Source organism: Ornithodoros turicata, chromosome 6 (genome assembly GCF_037126465.1).
Source record: "Ornithodoros turicata isolate Travis chromosome 6, ASM3712646v1, whole genome shotgun sequence".
Taxonomy (NCBI): Eukaryota; Metazoa; Arthropoda; class Arachnida; order Ixodida; family Argasidae; genus Ornithodoros; species Ornithodoros turicata.
The window spans coordinates 67,244,474-67,267,754 of record NC_088206.1 but is presented as its reverse complement, the minus strand read 5'-3'; the positions used below and the strand labels follow the sequence as shown (position 1 = coordinate 67,267,754).

The following is a 23,281-nucleotide window of genomic DNA, read 5'->3' as shown; positions in this document are numbered from 1 at the left end:
AAAAATATTTTTAAGAAAGGTCGACATTTAGGAACATTTCTCCTGTGTAACGCACGTATCGCTGTTCACCGCGGTCGAACGAGATCCCCTGCTCTCTTTGTAGCTGCATTGCAAGAAAACAGCGAAACAGCAAAAAAGACAGCGTTGCAACGTTGCAACGAAAGGTTATCGTTGCACGTCTGGATCGTTTTACAAACTGCAGCTGCAAGACCAAGCGATCCTACTTTACTTTATGTACAGGTGGTTTCACAATCCGAACGTAAGCAGGTGTAGCACTGCGGAGCAGCCGCGCGGTAATTTCTTGCCTTGTTAGTGGCTTGTTGTAACCAAGCGGTTCCGTAAAACCTGTTGCTGTACGTTTCGCTATATCTTCCGTGGAGTCGAGGGCACTGTCACTGGCTTAAGATTAACGATAAGTATCCTGAACTTGTATTTTGTGAAAACAAGACGCGTTCTTAACACGTGTTTATATTACTGTAGAAAGCGCGACCTGCAGGTGCAGATATGACTTCATGGACGCAGCTCAAAATACGTAATGAGCCTTGTATCTTGCAGGGTGGACAAACTTGTTCAAGAACGCCTGTCTGCCCTGGAAGATGCCATCAAAGAACAACAAACAGTGCAGACCCAGCTCGAAGAAGGCGTTACTATCCTAAAGAGTCTTCAAGAACGTGTGGAACAGCTCAACAGGCCCCTCGGTCCCGCTGTGCAGGATGCACAAGGGCTTCTGGATGCTGTCCAGGTTGGTGTGCCAATCTTTCGAGCGTACCCAGGTGGCTCTAAAGACGAACCCGTCGTCTTAGTAGGGGCCGTACCCTCGCGGTACCTAATCCGAGGTGCAAACTTAGTTGATGTAGTTGAACTGAAGTATTAACTAGACTGAAGCTGCAATCCTGCAAAAAGAAAAAAAAAGTTCTTGCTTACGGCGAAAAGGCTGTGACGCTACTCGATGCCGTTCACTAACCATCTGGTTCTCGTCCGTCGCAGCGAGCCGTCTGCATGCGTGCTATACGTCATCACACGTCACTCCTGGCAGACTCATCGCGTCGTCTGCGAGCAATGTAGCTAGTATAACGCGTCGCGCGTTAAAGTGGGATTCCGCAACAAAATCGTCACAAAGGCTGTGGTGCATCCGTAACCTTTAGAATGTCAGGAACATGTGTACGAAATATCTCGTTCGAAAAGTGCGCAGACTTTATTCAAACGAATTTATTACGAAGCGAGAGGGCACTGAAAGCAACACACTGCTGCCATCATCCGGCAAGGAAAAATGCAGGTTTCAACGCAGACGACAATGCTTGGTGACGTCACAGTATCCTCCTCCGGACGAACCGCCGTGGGGTTTCTGCTCTTCGCGTTTCGGTTTCGGTTTGCTAATTGTCATTATTTACGAATTAATTACTCGCGCAAAATGAATGTGAATGCTGTATTCGTTATCTGGGGCGTGGTTTGTGTTCAGCATGATGCTCACCTAATTTTTATTATTTTTTTTCGAATCCTTGCGAAGTCTTCTTTTAAGTAGCGGCTCCAGAGCGCAGGGAGCGAGCTCCTTTTTATTAAACGGTATCGCTCCTTTTATGGAGCGTTGCGCTCTCGATGAACTCTCGGGCTCCAGCTCGCAGTTTGGAGTGCGTAAGTGCAGCTCTGCTCCGTGATGAAAGAGAGGAATGGGGAGGTCACAGAAAACCAATTAGCAGTCTTCGAAACTTCGTCTGTGCGCGTATCGCGCTCGTTGCTCTGGAAGACGTTTAGGAGACGCGCCGGAGTGCGAGGGACAGAATAGACCGAACGCGTTGGGTCGGCTCGACAGGAGTATCGCACGCTTTGTAGAAAGGGAGAAAGGTCGAGTTTTCTGGACGACACTTCACGGCTTGTTTTTCACTCCGCTATGACAGCCTGAAAGGCACTTGCATGCTCCTGGTTGCCGTGTCCAGCCTGACACTTGTTCCGATGAAGGCAGAGCGGGTGATTGCGCGGGTCAATGCACGGCGAAAGTAACGGGAAATAAAGTGGCTTTATATGATTGTAGTTTACTGTTAATGACTTTCAAAGTCTTATCGAACCGTCGTCACCGGGGCCGGGACAGGGGCCGTCACCGGGACAGTGCCGACCATCGGCACTGTCGTCTGCTAAGGATTATCTTGCGGATGGGCCCTGATGGTAGTAGAAGAGCACCAAAACGCATGACGTTGAGCACTTGCGCTTACTGCGAGCAGAAAGCTATGACGTTTTGCGCATCTTCCACTGCGGCATTCTAGAGAACTTCGCCCGTGTGAACATACAGTTACGATGTCGCTTCATATGGGTTTTCGGGCACTGGACTAGGCGGTTCCATTCCATCAGCCCCAGTCCACATCCGTTATGGTGTGGTGTTCTTCTCATTGCAGCAAATCGTACGTGAGATGACTGAACAGCAGCACAAGCTGTCGAGCTTAAGAGCCCACGCGAAAGCTGCGGACGACCTTCAGCAACTGCTGTCCCGCTTCGAAGACCTTCGTCGACGCACAGAAACGCTTCTGAGTCGCGCAAGAAACTCTCTCGCTCAGCGTCAGCACTACCGACAGGTTATCGAAGAGATCACTGAAACCATCACAAGAATCGAACAGACGATGCATACCGTCGAAAAAACCAAAAAGCCAGCGTCTGAGAAGGTGCCGCAGTATGAGAACATCATAAGTAAGTGTTTCAGTGTGAATGTGTGTACCGTACTTGCCCTGGAACGCATGTCTTGTCAGTGCAGAAATGTTACTCCTGTTTACTTCCTTCAGGTCAAATAATTGAGACAGAGGGCAAGTTGACCACTGCGCGTGATAAAGGAGAAGCAATCGGCAGTGAAGGTTCGTCCGCGGATCGCAATGCCCTTCTGGAAGAACTGCAGAGGCTGCGTGACCAACTTGCTGGCCTGCGAAAGGCAGTTCAGAAGATGAAGGAAGAACATGAGACATTAGTGGCAGAACAAACGCGACTCATCGGCGACTTTGAAGCCGCACTTGAAAGACTCCGGAACGACGACGCTGCAATTCGCACCCGACCTCTTCTGGACGCTCAACCCGCTGGTGTTGGATCCGAAATCGAGAAACATAATGTAAGTTTAAGTTGACCGTAGCTTGCACTATCGGGCAGAATCCGTATCTGATTTTTTTTTATGAGCCTCTCATTTATGTACCACTCTGGTAATCCTGTAGGCACTGCAAGAACAAGTAGAGCGCGACCTCAAGGCTGCAGAAGACCTCCGGGAACAGCTTTTCCGCGAGCTTCCACCCGAGCTTCTAGCAGGGCACGTGCAGGACGGTCTCAGCGAGCTCGCACTCCTGCAAGCAACCTTGTTGCCCGAACTCCAGGACCGCCTGCGCTACCTCGAAGACGCACGGGCCGCTCGCCAAGAGTACACGACATTGAGAGAAGCCCTCACAGTCTGGCTCGACCTGGCTGAGAAGACACTGCAAGAGCCCCAAGACGGGGTTAACTTTGAGAACATCGAGCAGTTCTGCAGAGAACTGAAGGTAGGTTTTTTACAAGTCCCTTTCATTAAAATACCTATTATGGAATACAGAATATCGGTCTGTCATATAATCGGTGGAAGACACCCTAGCTGTAACACAGCGATGTCTGTCTCTAGGATTTCTTCTCTGAAACAAGCGCCTACGAAGACAACCTCCGAGGTCTTCAGAGCGCAGTCTCCCGCATCAGACCGACCCTCCACGAGTCCGACGTCCCACTTCTTGAGCAAGACCTCTTGGCCCTCCACCGCCGCTTCAAGATGTTAGCTTCAACCGTGGACACATCGCTGGACAAAGTCCAGGAGGACGTCAAAGCCTGGACGCGTTACTGCCGTCTCCGCGACCGCGCGGTTGCCTTCTTGTCCAGCGTCCCTAACATCGATGAGCGACCAGGATCTCTGGGAGCTGTTCGTGGTGTAACGCAGAGTCTTTCAAAGTTGCTCAGCGAGATCCAAAAGAAGCAGAGTTTGGTGAACGAGTTGAATGAAGCTGGACGGGTCTTGGAGCGGAGGGCCAACCTCAGTTCCCGACAATTAGTCAGCAGTCAGCTGGACAGTGTGAATCAGCAGTGGCGTGATCTCTTGTCCGATCTCGAGAACCGTCTGGCAGCGCTCATTGATACTCTGAGCACGTGGGAAGCGTATGCTCAAGCCCTTGGTGCTGCCCAGACGGCTCTGGCAGAGTCTGAGCAATCGCTTGGATCGGTTCAGCTGCAGTCGCCAGATGCTGAAAAGGTCCTACAGGTGAGTTTGCGGCGTTGTAATTTTCTAACACGACTCGGAAAAGTATGGTTAAGTTGAACAGCTATAAATGTTCTCTTAAACGAACTATCGCATCCGGAAACATGTGTATGAGACCGATACGGTAACGTACGCTAACGTAACGAGAATGTACGGTATGTGCGTTTTGCGTCGTGGTCGTTTGCCAGGGTTCCCAGATAATAAAAGCTGCACTAGTCAAAATGTAGCCAACCAGGCATATTTTTCGTAGCCAAAAAGTAGCCAACGGTCCACGACGTCTACCTTTGCTTTTTCACTTTGCCTCTCGTGACGTGTTTGACTGCCCAGCTGCCTGAAATGTTTCCGAGTGCTGCTCACTGCTAGCCACGTTCCTAATACTGATCAAGACCCACCGGTTCGGTTTCTCCCAAAATCTAGACAGGGAATGCGAGCGCGCTATATATGGAGTTATGGAATTTATTGCTTGTACATGGAGAAGGGACAAGGCGGAGGCTAGCTAGTGAAGGATCATCATGCATAGAAACCCTAAAACACGGAGAAAAAGAAAGAAAAAAAGGACGCTCAGGATACACTGAGAACTTCTATGTGTACATGTCGTCCTCTTTTTTTTTTTTTTTTTCTCCGTGTCCCAGGGTTTCTATCCATGATTATTGCATGTAGTATACAGGGTGTCCACGTTAAGTGTGAACAGATTTTCTAAAAATATATATAACACTTTTTCCAAGATGAATTCAATTGCAATATAGCATATGCTAAAGGGCACTCCCTAGCAGGGCATTAGCAAAGTCCAAAGGCAATGTCTTAATTAACTTCCATTAATTAACTTTTTAATTATAAAAGTTACAAAGTTGTCCCAATGAGATCATCTGTTCCTTTCGGTCACCTGATACCGTAGCCGTTTTCAGAACAAAAATCTGTTCGATAGATCGCCCGCAAAAAAGTCGTGAGGGAACGCCATTTTTTCTTTATTTTGTTCATTGCGCTTCTTAGAAGACGCGTCTTTCTTTCACCCCCAATGTGAGAGGGAGAAAGAGCACACTATCGCCTCTCGCGTCCTGGAAAAAGATTAAAAGGAAACAGAAAATGCAACCCAAGATAATGCCAGTTCCGATAGAGTCACCCGATACATTTGTTTTTGTTTTGTTTCCGCAAGTTAAAGCTCATCTTCGACGCATGAGGCAGCACTGTGCTCCTTCCCCCTCTCCCGTTGGGGATGAAGGAAATACGCGTCTTCTAAGAAGCGCAATGAACAAAATAAAGAAAAAAAAATGGCGTTCCTTCACGAATTTTTTGCGGGCGATCTATCGAACGGATTTTTGTTCTGAAAACGGCTACGATATCAGGTGACCGAAAGGAACAGATGTTCTCATTGGGACAACTTTGTAGCTTTTATAATTAAAAGGTTAATTAATGAAAGTTAATTAAGACATTGCCTTTGGACTTTGCTAATGCCCTGCTAGGGAGTGCCCTTCAGCATATGCTATATTGCAATTGATTTCATCTTGGAAAAAGCGTTATATATATTTTTAAAAAATCTTTCACACTTAGCGTGGACACCCTGTATATGACGTGATGTTGTGTATAACGTTCCTCCAGTTGTACGCTGCACTCTCCGTCCCCGTAAAGTACATCACTGCTGAACTTGCCGGGAGGCTGTCGACGTGCCGGGTTTTTTTCTTCTCTTTCTTTTGGGGGGGGGGGCAGCAGAAAGAGATGAAGTTCAAAAACCCGCAAATATCGTTTCCTTGCGTTATGCGAGACTGCTCAGTAGGAACTCAGAAGAGTAGCCAAAACTAAAATAGCCAAGTAGCCAACTCAGTTTTTAAGACTCCAAACGAAACCGAAAGTAGGCCAGTCTGGCAACCCTGGTTTCGACTTCGCGGGAAACGCCGGAAGCCATTACCTCTCCTCTCCTCAGCTCGAACGTGTGACGTTCGGCTCGTGCACGATTCCTCAGTCTCGGAGTTGGAGTGAGATGTGGTCTGGCCCGCTCCGGCTCGGAGTATCTGGGCGACCAGTCGAAGACACCATCATAAGCGAAAAGGCATCGGTAAATACGCCGGCTTTCGCTCACCAGTGACCTCTAACGCGACCAATATGTCACGTGGAAAGCAGTGTTACTCTTTTGACTGTACAAACGCGTCCGACGCCAACCAGAAACAATATTCCACAAGCCGATCACACTCTCCGCTACGTCGGTCGCCGAAGGCCCTCTGGCCTTCTGTGTCCGGATTGGACTTCTGTGTGCCAAAGGGCGCTCACTGATTGGCCTTGTACGAGTGACGTTTTCGACCATTTCAGAGAGGAAACACGGTATACCCTCAACATACCTCGTCTGCTCTTGCCATGCATTACATCAAATCGCACAGAAAGTACTCCGCTAATTCGCGTCGGGTTTTCGGCGTTGTTGTCGGCCACATTTTGACCGTACTCTTCCGGCCAGAGCTGACCAACCCGTGGCGAGGTAACGCGATTACGCGTAAACGGCAAACTCGGAGACTTGTGTCGCAATTAAAAACAGTTGCCGGCTCGATTAAGTCGCACTTTCTCGTTTTTTTTCCTCGGGGAGCCAGCTTTGGAAGTAAAAAGAAAGTGTTAGTACGGCATTGCATTGTAGTTGTATTCTCTATATGTTGTGTACACTTTTGTGTACAAATATTGCTTGTGCCGCCTGCGTCATGCAGTGCAATCACGGGCCTTTGACGTATAACCAAATTTAAAAAAATACAATAAAAAAGCGGAGTTTCGAGTTCATTATGTGCCTGCCCCACTCGTGCTCGAACCATTCTGGATGCTGAAGCTATTTTACGCAAATCACGCAAATATGTATATTACATTTCTAGCATATGCTGTTTATTACAATACAGTACAAATTTGCGCGAAGCGTCTTGTAGCTTTCTAACTGCACGCTTGCGATGACCTTACCGCAATGCACGGAAGCAACACTCCATCTCGACGTCCTCCTGCAAATACAAGCACTTAAAAGGTGCAGGGTACAGTGCCAAAGATGCAAACAACAGACAACTGCCTACAGTGCTGGACAAAAGTTTATGGAACACGCTCCGGCGCATTCCTTCCTCGGAGTGACACGCTAGCAGAGAATGGGACCGTACAGACTTGCAGACGTGTACCTAGGTAACCAAGTCATCTGTTTGTAAGTCCCTACAGACGAGACAAGCACTCAGTCCCCGTTTGCATCTTTGGAACTCCTATCTTCACGTTATATGTCTCACCGACAGGTCGAACGTCTCGCATTGCGAGCACATCTTTACACGAGAGTGTCCACCATGTAGCGCGCACTCCCAACCTTGGACATCTGGACACCCGTGTTGACTCAAAACTCACCCGCGCACTACGCACCTGGTCCTCCAGTCCGTGCCAAGCAACCGATTGGCCACGTTTGAGCGACCGTACCGCACGACCATCTTCACGGTCTCCAAGGGTATAAGGCGCCGGCCAAGCAAACAGAAACTGCGCAAAGCTCACGGATTATTCGCACAATGCCGTCTGCCCCTATATGATGCACCTACCAGCTGTGCACGCCGTTGAGATGCAGCTTCATACATTATGCGCTTTGCATTGACGCTCGCCCTGGCTCCTGTCCGAGCTTGCTAAATTAAGGACGTCTGTGTCGCGCCTCTCTTGATGTCTTGAAGGTGTTCCTGATGCTATTTATCTTTTTTCCGGTAGGCGGTGCTTGAACGCACGACGACGCACGTGCGCGACCGGGTGGAGGACGCCTGCGCCAAGTCCGAGAACGTGCTTGTGTATCTGAACGCGGCGTCCGAGACCGGGGCAACCGCCCTCCGCACCGAGGTGCAAGCCTTGCGGGACCGACACGAACGGTAAGTAGGCCTTTGCTTTTTGTGACGTGACGAGCGCGAAAGCTGCGACGCTTCGAAAGGCTGCGTGTGCGGGGGCGCGATCTTGGCCTGTTTTCGTCATCGTTGTTTGGGGGGCGTGGTGGTGGTGGGGGGGGGGGGGGGGCGCTGTAGTGGCCGCTGTCAATGGTGTAACGCGGCAGTAGACTTGGGGACGGGTACGAAATCCCCAGCTCTTGCTTAGGCATGATTCATACGAAAGTTTTTCTCGTCCGTTGTTTTTGACGAAGCCAAAACGGACCCGTTGGGACCTACTGGGCTCGAATGCCCTTAGGTTCTATTGTTGAAGCAAACGGACGACAAACACGGTCGTGTGAAACAGCCCTTAGATGGACGTTTGGTTTCGAAGAACACTTCGAACATATTTCGAAAAATCAGGTTCCTTGCAGTACCCGCAATGTCTTTGTGCAAGGTAAAGGTGAATGTCGACGAATATTTTAAATATCACAGAAGCGGAGCAAGTATAATGGGTTATAAGTTCGGCTTGTCCTCGACCTATGAAGAAAAAAAGGAATTTCAGCTACAGAAGTAGAGGTGCCTGGCAACGGGATCTCTAGACATTTCGCGAACGCTTAGTTGCACGGCTGATGGCAGGGGACCTGAGGCCGTCGACTGAAAACCTGAGGCCGACCATGTCGTCGATTGACCTGCCCCCCGGCAATCGAAAATGTTCACTGCTCGCAGTCCCCTCAACAATGACCTCAGAAATATATGGACCTATTTTCATAACTTAGACCACGACACTGCGCACAGCTGTTCTTATCTTGAAGGAAGTTTGAGATTTTCTAATTAAGCGTGATCGAAAGCTATTTCATTTAGCAGTATGGTTTGACGATTGCATGAAATTTTGTACTCCGAAAGTGTACCAGAAAGAAGGGGATTTCTGAGCTAATGTGTCCAGTCCTGTACCATTTGTAAGCGTACAATCGTGTAGTATAAGCACCGTATCCGCTCGGTTATACGCAGACGCAGGGCCTGTCGTCCCTGATTGAAGACTTAAACATGTACTTCCCTTCACGTACTACTGCTGTTTCTGAAGTATGTGAAATGCCACCTCTTAAGACACCGTCGCGTAGTCCTCTTGCAAAGTCCCCGCACGTTGCGACATTTATTTTGCACTTGCCGCAACTTTGCTGACGGAGAAAAAGCTTTTTCTCGAAGCACTGCGAAGTTGCTGTTGATCCGCACGTCGCAGTGTATTGTTGACGGCAGCAACTTCGAACGCATTTATGTAACCCGGACGTCCGGACCAGATGGGCCTCAATATAGCATCGACGAAGCTAGCCTCCGGGCACGGGTCCAAAGCAGTCCGTCCTCGTCCGCTTGGCGGCAGCCCCGTTCCAGTTCTGCCAGAGGAACTGGGCGAGACACAGCATGACTAAGATGACGCGCAGCACTGTTTTTCCTCGCCGTTTGCTCGGAATAGGCTAAATATATTTGGGACAGCAATGGAGGTAGGACATAGACCAACGCGGTCTTCGCCGTGGGTAGCGTTCCTGCAAATTTTCGTATTTTCGCGCAACGGTTTACCAGTGCTCGACGTTTTTATGCTAAGGAGCGGTCGTTTCATTTATATTGCTGTGTCATGGTGTCCAGAAGCTAAGTTTGAGGATTTGTAAGTTCGGAAAGCGTGCTACTTGTACAGGGTGTGTGCAGAAAAACATGACCCGCATTTAGGCACATAGCTTGTTGCCTACCTAACTAACGAACTTCCGGTGGCGCACGATGGCGCATTTATGCGTGCGAAATCTGTAGAAAAATTGTGGAAGCCATACCCAGCTTAAAAAATAAACGGAACAACGAAAACGTCGGCTTCCGTGCATCAGAATAGGGCAACATGGTGGACAACAGGGTGTATGTGGAAGGGCAACATGGTGCACGTAGGAGAGTTGTGTTCAAGTACCGCTAGGGGAGCTATCGGTGCATAAATCGAAACGATGTCCCACATGGATGCTCATCGGTAGTACCCCTAGCGGTGCCTGCACATAACTCTCATGAGACGGAAATGCACTACAATGCACTGTCATGACCGCCCTATTCTAATGCATGGAAGCCCATGTTTTCGCGCTCTGTTTATTTTTTTACACTGAGTATGGCTTCCAGGATTTTTTTGTAGCTTTCGGACGCATAAATACGCCGTCGTGCGCCACCGGAAGTTCCTCGGCTAAGTAGACAACGAGTTACATGTAAAAATGCGGGTCATGTTTTTCTGCACACACCCTGTATTATGCGTCCGCCCGGATGATCTGTCGGTTCTGCTGTGGTTCTGCGCTATAATGTCTTACGCGTTCCACTTGTACGTGGTGCAACAAAAGAAAAACCAACGTGAAGGGAATCCATAGGGACCTAGTGGTAGTTGAAGCAGTTGAACTCTGCGATCGAATGCGTACCCGGGTTCGAATCCCGATGCCGGCTGTGCTGTCTGGGGTTTTTCCTGGGTTTTCCTCAGACGCTTTCAGACATATGTCGGTACAGTTCCCTTAGAAGTCGGCCCAGGACGCACATTCCCCCAGGGTGTGAGTCGTGACGTTGCTCACATAATGTGAGGCTGACAACGGCGAGCCATTTCACCACCACCACCACCACCACCACTCTGCAATCGTCGTCCTCTTTGTTTTCCAACTGTTAGACCTTTTGCCGCAATCACTACACAACTATGATAATAATAATAATAATAATAATAATAATAATAATAGTTTTATTAGCTTGTTCATAAACAGCGCGATGGCCTTCTAATATGGTACAATGGTTAGTACAAGACAGTGGAACATGAATTAGTAAAACATTGTACAATCAAAAACGTCAATGTCACAAATTTCATTATTATAAAGACGCTGCACACGGGCCAGAGGACCTAGTGAGCTCAATCTCGGAACATTAAAAACACGACACTGGCGGAAAGTTCTCATCGGTGCATGAAAACTAATTGATTCGATCAAACAGTGGCTACCGAAAATGGCATGAACGCGTTTGCACAAAAATATAATGTCTCGGCTTTTGCGTCTCGCAACCAACGTTTCTAAATTGCAATGACTCAGTATTCTGTTATACTCATAAAAATATCGTCTTCCGAGGTATCTATCGTAGTAAATTCTGATAAATCGGCGTTGTACATTTTCTATGGTCGACGCCAAAACATTTCCAATACAATTCCATACAACAGAGCAGTAGCTCTAGCTTTGGCAAGACCTATGGCATGATACCTGGCATGATACCTATGGCGTTCCCCTGGCAGGCTTGTGTCGTGGAATTATGCCACTGAGATTGCGGTCGATAAATCGTACTTCGAATAACCGGCTTCAGTGGCTCAGTGGTGAAGTCACAGATTCGTCTGACGTTAGCCGCGTTCCAAATTGCTCGTTTCTTTGCGGCTACTTTCCCTGTCCTTCTTCCTCCCTTTCTCTTTCGTTCGATAATCGCAGGACGTAATTATCCCTTTCCTGAAAGAAATTGTCCTGGAGGCCAGTCGTGAAGTAGCGGAAGAACGACCTCTTGTATTCTTTCTTTAATGCAGTTATCTCTCTAATTCTTTCGCGGTTGTCTTTATGCGATGTTGCCCTGCGTAAACGCGATATAGTTGGTCATCAATCACCGCTCCATCCACACACGACTCCATATTCTACTCCGTGTTTCACGAATACCGCACTCATCCATCCTGCCTCACATTCTACGTGCTTGCAAATACTGTACAACCGAGTCATCATATTCAACAACTGGAGCCGTTATTTATGCGTACGTAGCAGCATGCAGCCGCCTGCAGACATGGCGTGCTTCGTAGACACGCGTTACTTCGTGCTCGTAAACACATTCTGTATGGTGAGGAGTGAAACGGAAGCGCCTGGCAGTGGTATGTGAGTCCCAACCAGGGGCGGATTCAGGATTTTTCTGAGAGGGGCTCCAGCCATGGACAGCAGGCTAAACGCGCGATCTAGGGCCAATTAATCACTATGTGAAGACAGAAATTGAAGAGGGGGTCAGGACATCCGGACTCCCCCCACCCCTCTCTAGATCCGCCCCTGGTCCCAACAGGGGGCGACTGCACGTCGATGGGAACGCGCAGGCCTTAGCCCCTCCCCAAACACAGCACATACGTCGTCTTTTTTTACAAACACATCGAATGTAAGTGATTGGTAGATCTATCAAAGGGTATTACTCAAACAACTCATTTTTGCAGTGACTAAACCAATTAGAAAACCACTGTAAAACTTTTATTGAATGAACAAGGAGTTTCCGTATTATTACGTCCGTCACATTGATGCTTCAAGAAAATTCTGTGCAACATAGTGACTCTCAAAAATCAGAGAAAATTAATACGTGCTTGAGAAGATTCACGTATTCCAATTATCTAGTAGTTTGTAGGTTGTACTTACTTTGTTTATGTACTTAAGCGCTGCATATGTACGTAGACGCGCGGGAGTGATTAGGGCCTCCCACCACCAACAAAAAAACAAACCAAAGAAACGGTGGATTTTATGGGTGTGAAAGAAAAGTTGTTGCAAAAAAAAATGAGAATGAACAAGCGTGATGATGACGGTAGCCTCAGTAACGCGAAAAAAAAAGCATCACACTACAGTGTATGTGTAGAGTGTAGAATATATTTACAAATAAATCGCGCTCACGCCTTGTGAAGTAACTACGTGAAATATGCAGCAACGCTAAACAAAACTCCAAATTACTGTTCTCGCAATCGAGCCATGCAGTTTCCGTGTACAGGTACGGATCCTTTCCGATAAATCCCATCTCTATTTGACGTGGTTAGGTTCCTAGTCTTCCTTAACACAATAGCACGTCTCTCAGTGCGTTGTCTTATTATTGCAGTAACGAGTGATAAAAATATAAAACACTGAAACTACTGCGCTTGACTACATTGATGCAAGCTTTCATGCAGTAGGCTGCATTGCAGTCTACTGCACGAAAGCTTGATTGATTGATCGCAAAATAAAAATAAAAATATGGAGATGGTACGAAACGCTGCACCATAATAAACACAGCAGTTGCAATGTTTTCGTTTTTCTATCACTTGTGTCGAACGTACCGTAATTTCACGCGCATTAGCCGCGGCTTATGTGCGATTTTTTTTCTCACGGGCGCTCTGCGGCTTATCCACCGTTGCAGCTTATCTGATGGCTATTTTGCCCTGGTATTTTCCTCATACGCCGGCTTTAACGAAAATGTCTCTGGAACAGCACCCACCAGCAAATGCACCAACAATGCGTAACAGTGGCGCGTCCATCCCAGGGCCGCGTAGACTGACCTTCCTGGTGCCTTCCCCCAAGCAACTTTAACGAAAGTGGTGACAGTGATTCGTGTCTTCTGGAAGGCCACTGACCCGTCGATCCATAAAAACACACAACAAGGGCACTATCCGATCATGGTTGAACACTAGAACTGACCACCTTTGTTGTACACCATGCCGATCCCGGAGTATGGACCACAGGGTTTATGGCTTTCTCTATGGTCTCCTTTGTCGCACAAATCAGTCGCGTCGTATTGCCCGCTTCTTATCTGCGAGTGCGGCTTATCTGCTGGAAAATTTTCAAAACGTCCCTAAAAACGGGTCCTGCGGCTTACCTGCGGTGCGGCTTATACGCGTGAAATTACGGTACTTGCATTCCGACGTACCCCGATTGCCAGGAGTAACAAGTCTAATTACACAAGAATTAGCTTTTCCGTTTCTTGAAACACCTCATATCCAACGCCTTAACCATCAACCACGTCGAGCATCACTCTCCTCTCGTCAGCCCACCGTCTCCTTGCATCTCCTTCCGCTCAAGGCCGGAACTCATGCTCACAAATTATCCCTAATCGCACCGCCTTCGTCCCACACACAATTGAAGCCACCCCTCCAAATTAACATTCACGTTCGTTACACAAAACAATCCGTCCGTCCATCCTTCCCATCTTTCGCAACCGCCAAAGCGAAACATTGTTGATCCAAGGCCGCCCTTCCCCCCCCCCCCCCCCAACACTCCAGCCTCAATAAACTTCACGCAGGCCTTTATCTCCTGCTGAAAACTCTTGCCGATATAGCCAGCGCGCGTTGCGCCACTGCGCGCCACGTAACGCCAGCTAAAAATAAACCCGCCCCAAACACTATTCCGGTAACACAGTTTAGAAAGTGCCGGGACTCCAACGCGAGAAGTTAGCCGGGATGCAAAACAGCGTCTTATGACTTCCAAGTCATGTTGTCTTGAGACCACGCGTGGACACCTTTCGTGCAGAGGCGCTCGGACCTTCGCGGGCGGTTCTTCCGCGTCTTATCTGGTACGGTAGATGTTTCTCTTTCTCTTTTCCTTTTTATCTCGTTCTCTGTATTGGCCCTTGTTGCGCGGAAGTTTAACGTCAAGGTTTCCGGACGCCGGCTTCGAGGCTCGACGGCGTCGCCTCGTCGTACAACCGGTACGAAGGTCGTAACTTGTGCGATCTTCGTGCGTTGTGTATTGTTGTGATGCGCATCCCACGTGTTTCTTGTGCGTAGATTGTATAAGGAGAATGTAGAGGAATTATGTTAATGTGCTCAGCGTTTCTCACTACGGGACCCCGGCGTAGACTAAACCGGTTGGAGCGGCGGTTTGTGAATCGTGCTGCCGCTGGATGCCTGTGGCATGTGTGTATAGTTAATGTGTGAGCCTCACTATGTTGACGACGACAACGCCGTGAGAGGAATGTGAAGTAGTACGGTGTAACGTAGAAAGGTGGAGTATCTTGTGTGGGACTCGTAGGGGTTTTGAGGTTGAAGGAGGTAAGCGGTTCTTTCTTTTAGGGTTTTATTCCGGAAGGGGTCCCGTGTGACGGGAGGGGCAGGGAAATGTGAATGCGGTTCTACGGTAGTTTGGCGCGCTGTTCGAAATCGTGGGTTGCCTCGGAGCGTCTTTTCTTGGCCTGTTGCTGGGGGGAAGGGTCGTGGATTACGAAACATTTGCAGCTGTATGTGTCTTTTAGCGATTAATGTGGACGGCTGAACGGGTCTATTATTGGGAGTTGATTCTTTCATGGTCCAGACTGTAAAGAAAAAAAAAATCTTTGGCGAAAAAGTGTATTGCAGTGTATAATATATTAGCTAACTTTTATAAAGGTTAGGCTAAGTGTACAGGATTAACCACATCACACGCCGCGAAAGCTAACCATTGCACAAAATGATGCCGATATCACTGCCGATTTGTGAATAGCACAGGGCGTATGTGTTTCTGGGACAATCAACATAACTGTATAAATGTCAAAGAAAGGTGTACGCAGACCCGGCCACTGTGGCGTCGCTCACGATCGCGGTTGTCTCGCAACGTAACGCCCCGAATTATTATTAAAGGTGTACGCCTTCCGTTTTTATGCGGATAAAATAGACGTCAGAATTCGCAACAATCTTACAACAGCAATAATTTGGCGTTTCCGAATAAGTATATTCTGATTCCATCATCGGAACTCTGTAGTAATACACTTTTGGTCATTACTTTCGTGATTTTATTTAATATTTAGTCGATCCGTCATTTCGTTTATCGACAGTTTGAGACTACAAAACTTTGCATCTTTTGGTCCGCGTATAGACTCGAAACTGTAGCGAACTTCAAATAATGACGTAAACATAACGAGAATTGACCGAGGCAGACCACAATTAGGGACACCACACACACGTAAGCCCCCAACGCCCATAAATTAACGAATTCAATTCAAATAATGGTTTTGTTTAAATTCGACCATTACAAACAGTAATTGCCTGACAGCAGAACGTCATGGCCGATGTTGTCACCGTCACCCTTGACCGTCCTTGACAGGATGTACTTCGTGAAGCGAATGGAAAGACAACACGCGTTTCAACAATCGGAAAATGTGAACTGTTGCTCATAAATCACACGTCTGTCCCACGCAGACTGAAGAACCGCATCGAAGACCAGTTGCGTCTGCTGCGCGAAGAGAAGGCGGCCGCAGAGGCCCTTCTGGGCCAGATCGCCTCGGTGCGGGAGGCACTCACTGACATGGAAAAGAAAATCACATCCACCAGCTGCTACGCAGAGGACGTTGACGACCTAGAGAGGACTCTGCAGGTGAGTCGCCTTCCTCTTGCTCGCTTATACTTACTGGTGGGGGACTGCTGCTCTCCGCTATGCCTATCTGCGATGACACTTCCTATGTGACAATGCTGCTGTTAGTGAAGGACGCCATCGTGCGCTGGTTTTCTAAACGGATGGTTTTGACATTAAACGCAAACTGTTGTTCTTGAGTGCGTGTGCTTCGTACACTGATGTTGCTCTTCGTGCCTTATAGCAGTCAGAGCCGTGCACACAGACGTTAACGACAGTTGTTTCAAACTGAAATTCGCACCTCCCTTACAGAGTCGAAACACAGAGTTACAGAGTTGGTTGACGTTGTTCAACCCAGCTGACACTTGGTTGGTTTCGTTTTTGCCTCTAAAGAGGACGAAATAAACGGCTGACTTACCGAATGCGTGCGCCTGCCCATTCGGCTTCAACCACTCGGTCCGCAGTCAGCGAACAGAACAGTAGGGTTCACTGGTCCTTGTCTAACACAGATGACCGAAACAAAAGAGAGATAATAAGAATATATTCTGCTGATCTTCTTTGCAATATGTACATAGATGTGTACAAAAACTTGCTTCAGTCTGGACTTAAGACTTCCCATGTCACAGCACTGTCACTCTTAGAGTAGCAACCGTTCACCTACTTTAGCTGCGTCCATGGCCTGTTCTGAAATTACCTTTTTCCTCTTCAGGAATTGCGGGAAAATGTAAGAGGTCTTGAAGCTCGGGTGCAAGAAACATCCCGAACGGCGTACGAACGCTATGGACAGCGTCAGCTCAGCATACCGGAGACAGTGGGACGTGCATTAGCTTCACTGGAACTGCTCTCGGAGACCGTTGTGTCTGCCATGGACGACAAAGAACGTGAATTCAAGCGGGCGCGAACCGCCAGGACGGAATACATTGCGGGTGTGGAAGCACTCGTCAAGTGGCTCAGTGAAGCGCAGGAGAAACTGCAAGACAAGGGAACATCACCGCAGCGTACAAAGACAGTTCTTGTGGTATGGTTGGCTTCGCTATGGTTTTTGTTTGTGGAATTATTGCGGCATGCACGGTGTTTTTGTTTGCTGGTACCGCCTAGTTGAAGGTTTTTCCTGAGGACGTGGCATTATTGGTTTATTAAAGCAATGGCTTTATTGAGCCAGCCATAGCGTAGGTCCGTCCGTGACTCGCCACGTGGTTGCCAGATTGTGTTTGCCGTACGCTGAAGTTAATTACGTAACCACCACAGAAACAATGAAATTTAGAAACGAAACGATTTCACAACACATTAACAGGTTTTCAATGAAAGTTTAATAGCGTTTAAAAAGAGTTTCGCCTGAAAGCACTGCATTTGAGCGCGTTTGGCAGTGACCCAAAAATGAAGCAAATTTTCTTGAAAAGTTGTTCTATGTTCTTTTTCATATGTAATGCCATGCGCAATCAAACCATCGATTCCAGACAAAACTTGTCAATCACGCCTTACCATGTGCCTCAAAACAGCCGTGAAAACCCATTTTTTTCCTGTCGCACACCCTCGTGACGTCGTCCGGGGCGCGGTACGTCATGCTTACGTCACCGAGAGAAACCGAAACAGGAAGCACACATGCCTCGGTTTTTCTTCTTTATCTAAAACACAATCACACTCTGCTAGATGGAACCTTGCACGTGGCATCTCCACATAACATGGCATGGAATACAAGTACAACCTTAATTTCAAAAACGGTCCACTATTCCAGACTACCTTTAAGGAAGACTAGATAGAGCTGTACAATAAATTACCAACTTGCTATTATAACTGGAAAATCGGCAGGCTTAGACAACACAGGCTGTACACTGTTGCAATTGCGATACCTAAGCGGTGTTATATGATTTCTTTTACATGACTATCTGTTCCCTTGTCTGTGCAGAACCTCACATCTGAACTGCCTTCAGTTCGGGCTAACCTCGACCGAAGGGTAGTCAAGAGCGCCCAGCTCCTTCTGGGCTGTCTCGAGAAACCACAAGAGAAAGAATCTCTTCGGACGACCGTCTCATCCCTGGGAGAGCAATTACAACAGGTAACGAATGGGCAGTCCTCGGGGATGCAAGAGTAGAGGGAACGGAGAGACTTACGATGGGCGTCACGTGTTTTTGTCGTAGGTGGACGCTTGGGTCCAGGAACGCCTGTCCCAAGTAGAAGATGCTCTGCTGGCTTGGAGCAAGTTTCTCGAAGCTCTCCAGGCACTACGCGCTTGGATCGAAAAGAAAGAGGCTCTCCTGGGTCAGCAGGTGACACTGGGCACGTTGGCCGACGCCAAGCAACGTCTCGCTGAATGTCAGGTAATGCCGTCATTTTTCGGTTCAAACGCAACATTCACCGGAAGCGTTGAACATGTTTCGCGATCCCGCTTTGGATCTTATGGGCATGAGGTTTGTCGAAGAACTGCTCATTACTTGCTTAATTTTTATTACTCGACTATAATTTCGAGAACCATTTATGCTCCATTTCGTTGGCGTGAATTTTAAATTAAATTGTTCCTATAAAATCAGGGTTTCAAATAAAGCATGCGGAGCAGGATATTTGTTCGCTGGTGTGACCCCACAAACTTCTTTTCTTATAGCTGGGTGACGTTCTGCTTGCACTCTCGCCCCCCCCCCCCCTCTCTCTCTCTCTCTCTCTCGAAATTCCTTGGTCCCTGACTAAATCCAGCCCACCAACGCTATGCCCTCAAAGCTCCTTTTACATTTTTGGGACACCATAGGACTTCGAGGCGATGAAACTATCAGTTCATCATCTCGCAATAAAGTTGTTGTACTTGCACTTTTCCAAAGGTTCTACATTTTTGTACAGATTGGTCAACAAATCTGTAATACTGGGCTTACATGTTCGATTTGATTGTTCTGTTGGAGATTATTTTCAACTCTAACACGATATTGATTATTTTTAATTATATTATTCGACGAAGCGGATACTTTGTGTCGATCTTTAGCTTCATACAGCGTAATGAACAGCTTGAGAGCTTCGTCAACAACCTTTCGAGTGTGATACTTAGATTTGACAAGTTTTTGAATTTGAAATAGTTTGCCCAATTCTTTGCTATTGCTTGGACATCGCAACCATAGACGCCTTTGCGCCAGAAGACGCCAAATCATCATCATCATCATCATCATCATCACCGCCGCCGTCGCCGCCATCATGCTTGCTCGAGACGCACAAGTCGTGAACCTCATAATTCCGTGTAAAAAAATATAAAGAACGTTGTCTCACCGAACACAACTATAGTGTACCGAAACCGGTACACTGATACGAACCAGTACGACGTACTTAAAAAAGAGGCATTACAGGAGCGGGCTAAAGAAATCGCTTCTAGAAACCAGCAGTTGCCGTTGTACTGTACGCAGATCTCTCGTTTTTTTCTCCCCAGGAGGCAGCGCGAGACATTCCTACCGCTCAGAGTTACCTGACCGAGATGGGTTCCCTGACGAACCGCATCGGGGAAGTGTGCAGTGTGGGAGAGCTGCTCGAGAAACTCGACGTGGCCGAGCAAGAAGAGAGCTCGTGCGAGTCGAGGCTCCTGGAAGAAGTGGCCCTACTGCAGGAGATGGTCGAAGAGTGGGAACAGTGCGAGCGAAAGTGTCGCGAATGTCGCACCTGGGCCGAGAAGGCCAGGACAGCATTGGACGGTGCACATCTGCGAAGAAGGCCACTTCGGGACCAGCTTGCCCACAGAGAGGTAGGAAGGCCTCTCTATGGATTCGCTTTTTTTGCGTGTAGAATGCTATGGCGAGTGTGACAGGTCGATAAAGAAAGGACGCTCTTTTGTGTGTGTTTTTTTTTATAGAAACTGTTGGCAGATATTTCGGTACAACGCACCAAGATGGCGATGGCGCTTGAGAAGCTCCAGGTGCACTTCCGGGCGCGCGGGTCGCCCCGGGAGAACGAGATGGTGCGCACTTGTGAGCACCTGTCGCAGGACCTGAGCCACCTCCAGAAGCAGGTCGACGACCAGTGTCAGGCACTCTCTGCCTGCCTCTCTCAGGTACGCAACACGCAAAAGAACATTCAACTGTTGAATACTGATGGCAGTTGCGTATTCACAACCTCCGTATCATTTTAATCCAATCCAGTCCAACGTCCTACTGGGAATTCATAGTTATGGTTCTAATGAAAAAGGAGTAATTTAGTCCTTTGGGGGATTAGACGCACGGATATACCGAAGACTATACACGGAAGACTATGCGACGTTTAGGGACTATTTGAACAATGTTTTGCTTTGGGCCAGTTTACCGACTATCGCTGTCCCTTATGGGCTATTTTAGGGAATTAGGGACTATTTCCAGTGCTACGTAGCAGACTTCGAGGATTGGAGACTAAAGTGGGGACTAATTGCAATCAAGGGGAATAAACGCTGCAATTGTTCCCCAATTAACCTCCTTTTTTTGTACTAATACGTGAGCCAAGGTCATTCCTCAAGCTTCGTTTTTGCTCTGAGGAGAGGCAGAAAGTGCAGGAATGCTTTTGTTTTTTCTATGAACCCAGGAGGAACAGTACACACAGGACCTGCAGCAGTTGAGGCACCTGCTGTCACAGTCAGAACACCGTCTCAAGCTCGCACTTGGAGCAGCTCCTCTGACTCCGGAGGAGCGCTCTAAGAACCAGCGCCTCCAGGAGGTATGCCCTCTCTTCGCCTTGTCTTTAGGTCGCCTGGCTTTTTCTGATTTGTTACTTCAGTTGGTGCCCTATTCCGTTATCTGAACATCTTCAGCTATGGTGCACACTTTTCAGTCTTCATGGTTTAATGTCCCGAATTTCCAGCTGACTGGTGGCATCACGATTACGAAACGTTGCACCTTTTAGATCGTGCAACAGATTATGATCCACCGTGATAGGTCGGTTGCGTGACGATTCTTTGCGCTTGTGTGGCTGTATGGGATGCGTGTCCAACTTGCTGCGGATGCTAGTCATGTGTACCCTTTTTTTTGGTTACCGTTCAGGCACAGCTCAGCAATCACATCTTGCACATTCCAATGTTTTAAGAGAAAAAAATATTCGCCCAGTGAGCACTCGTTGTGGAGAAGTTTGCGACACTGACGTGTGTGATTTGTTACCTTTTGGGGAAGCAAAATATTCCTTGAGAAACAAAATATTGTTCATCTTGTATGGTACCTTGTTTTTGTAACAAGACAAAAACTGCGATGCACGTTTTGTGTGTTGCCATACCAACCAACCACATAGAAAAAAAAAATCTACAGTATCGCAACCTCTTCATTGCACGTTTGCATTTCAAGCCCACCTGTCATCACTTGAGCATGACTAGTTGTGGCAAAGCAAGGGTGCGCGGATGGGACAAGGGGAGCTTAACGTATGTTACGGAGCTGCAATTCGATTTAATTTCGTTTAGTTTCGTTTATTTTCGTTTCGACCAAATTATGACCTGAGCCTCCGCCCTTTCTTGCATCTCGGGCCCCCATATCGCTCCCTTGCTTTGCTACGGGTTACCTAGTCATCAAGTAGATGCCTGCGGTAGTACAGTAGAGGAGCACACAGTGACGCACACGCACAAAGCACGTGTGTGGATGCCGACATTGATATCGTTAGACACTACTTCAACTTAAAAACGTTCCCATTCCAAAAAGTAGCAAGTTGCCTATTTCAGCATAACAAAGGTTCTCTCTCTCTCTCTTTCTCTCTTTCCTTTCTTTTTTTGTTTTTCGCCATCTGCTCCCTTCAGGCCCTGAGGGATCAGGTCAAAAAGTATCGTGCCCAGATCGCCGACGTACAAGAACGCATTCGCAAACTCAATCAAAGGCAGCTCCCCGACACGGAACCCTTCAGGTTCCACGTGGAACCGCTTCCAGAGGACGTTGCACAGCTTCAGCCACCAGAAGCTCCATACCGACCCTACGTGCGCACCCCTCGCGGTAGCGCACGCCCCTCAAGAGAAGCAACCCCTGAACCTGGCGCAACGCCGCACACGACCCAACTTACTGAAGCACTCGAGTCCGTGTTGAAAGGGTCGGCGTTCCTTCGGCTTCCAGGAGCAACACCCAGTACTGGACTCTACTCGTACGAGACGTGGGCGACCGAGACGGATGAACCTGTCGTCACACTGGTGGCTCCACCTGCACAGCAGAAAGAAGAAAAGACAGAGTCAATGCCCGCAGAAGAACCTGTCGTTGTCGAAGAAATTATTCCAAGCACAACTCAAACGTTCACAAGCGGTGACCGGTCAGAACCGCCCAAGAAGACTCATTCGACTTCCAAGAAACAGAAGAAATCTGATAAGAAACAGAAACCTGATAGCGCGTCGACGACCAGTCCTGTGACGTCACCAGTCAGCGACGCCGGTAGGCCAAGTTACGCCGAAATCCTGTCTGGAAGAATGAGCCCTAGACCAGGCGAAGGTGATACGGTCACAACCCAGCATCATGAAGTGACAAGTACACCGCATGGTGGCGTTGAAGTGACGGATCGTACAGAGTCTGTCTCGTATCAAGTTTCCTCCGCACCAGGAGCGAGACCTGGAGAGCAAGTCGAGTCTCGCAGAACAGTTTCAACTGTGAGAACCACGAAGCGTACCACAGAACCTGTTGAAGTTTCATACAGCACTATGGGTCACGTGGAGCCATTCGAAGAAGTACATGCCACGTCAGGAGACACGAAACGCTTGACGTATGCCCAAGTAGCACGTTCCGTCAGTCCCGCACCCATTGGAACTGAAGGAAGTTCAGAAAGCAGTGGTGGATCCAAACATTTAAGTAAGCCGCCGTCCGATGAAATGGACAGAGGCTCGCAGGAACATTCCGATGAGCAGAAAACTGCCAGTGACAAAAATAGCATGTCAGATGAGGCCTCGAAGTCCTGTGCAGCTGAGGCTGCCGGAACTTCGGACGAGCCCAGATCCCCGAAAGAGGGTGAAGGGCCGAGCAAGAAAAAGGCCAAGAAAAAACGCAAAGGGGATGGGGGAGAGCCTAGCCTTGACTCTTCGTCCAAGGTTTGATGCGAAAAATATCTTCCGCATGGCGATGACCCCACCAGTAGCAGACTTCTTAGCATTTAGAGCAACCCTTCGCTTTCCTGTGGGGTTCGCCGGGAACCCGTGACTAATACCATTTTGCCTTGATATAGTTTGTGTATGCTGCGACTAACCACTTCAGTCGTCGTGG

General features: G+C 48.2%; 1 protein-coding gene and 1 long non-coding RNA gene across 8 annotated transcripts in view; one reads left to right on the top strand and one right to left on the bottom strand.

Annotated features, from left to right (window-relative positions):
• LOC135397122 (muscle-specific protein 300 kDa-like) overlaps positions 1-23,281 on the top strand; it is a 177,056-nt gene that overhangs the window by 100,364 nt on the left and 53,411 nt on the right. For 6 of the 7 annotated variants that reach the window (XM_064628473.1, XM_064628475.1, XM_064628474.1 and 3 more), the window contains 14 exons: positions 556-742; positions 2,388-2,676; positions 2,769-3,085; positions 3,186-3,503; positions 3,620-4,243; positions 7,931-8,085; positions 15,986-16,160; positions 16,846-17,154; positions 18,043-18,192; positions 18,275-18,454; positions 19,540-19,848; positions 19,957-20,154; positions 20,655-20,786; positions 21,847-23,109. In XM_064628473.1, coding sequence (XP_064484543.1) covers positions 556-742; positions 2,388-2,676; positions 2,769-3,085; positions 3,186-3,503; positions 3,620-4,243; positions 7,931-8,085; positions 15,986-16,160; positions 16,846-17,154; positions 18,043-18,192; positions 18,275-18,454; positions 19,540-19,848; positions 19,957-20,154; positions 20,655-20,786; positions 21,847-23,109 — 4,606 coding nt within the window. The remainder of the gene's footprint in view (positions 1-555; positions 743-2,387; positions 2,677-2,768; positions 3,086-3,185; positions 3,504-3,619; positions 4,244-7,930; positions 8,086-15,985; positions 16,161-16,845; positions 17,155-18,042; positions 18,193-18,274; positions 18,455-19,539; positions 19,849-19,956; positions 20,155-20,654; positions 20,787-21,846; positions 23,110-23,281) is intronic. The other variant, XM_064628477.1, reaches the window with a different exon arrangement.
• Positions 7,068-7,901, bottom strand: LOC135397129 (uncharacterized). The gene is made up of 2 exons (XR_010423596.1): positions 7,273-7,901; positions 7,068-7,203 (listed from the first exon to the last, which is right to left on the bottom strand). It is a non-coding gene; the product is annotated as an uncharacterized LOC135397129 (long non-coding RNA).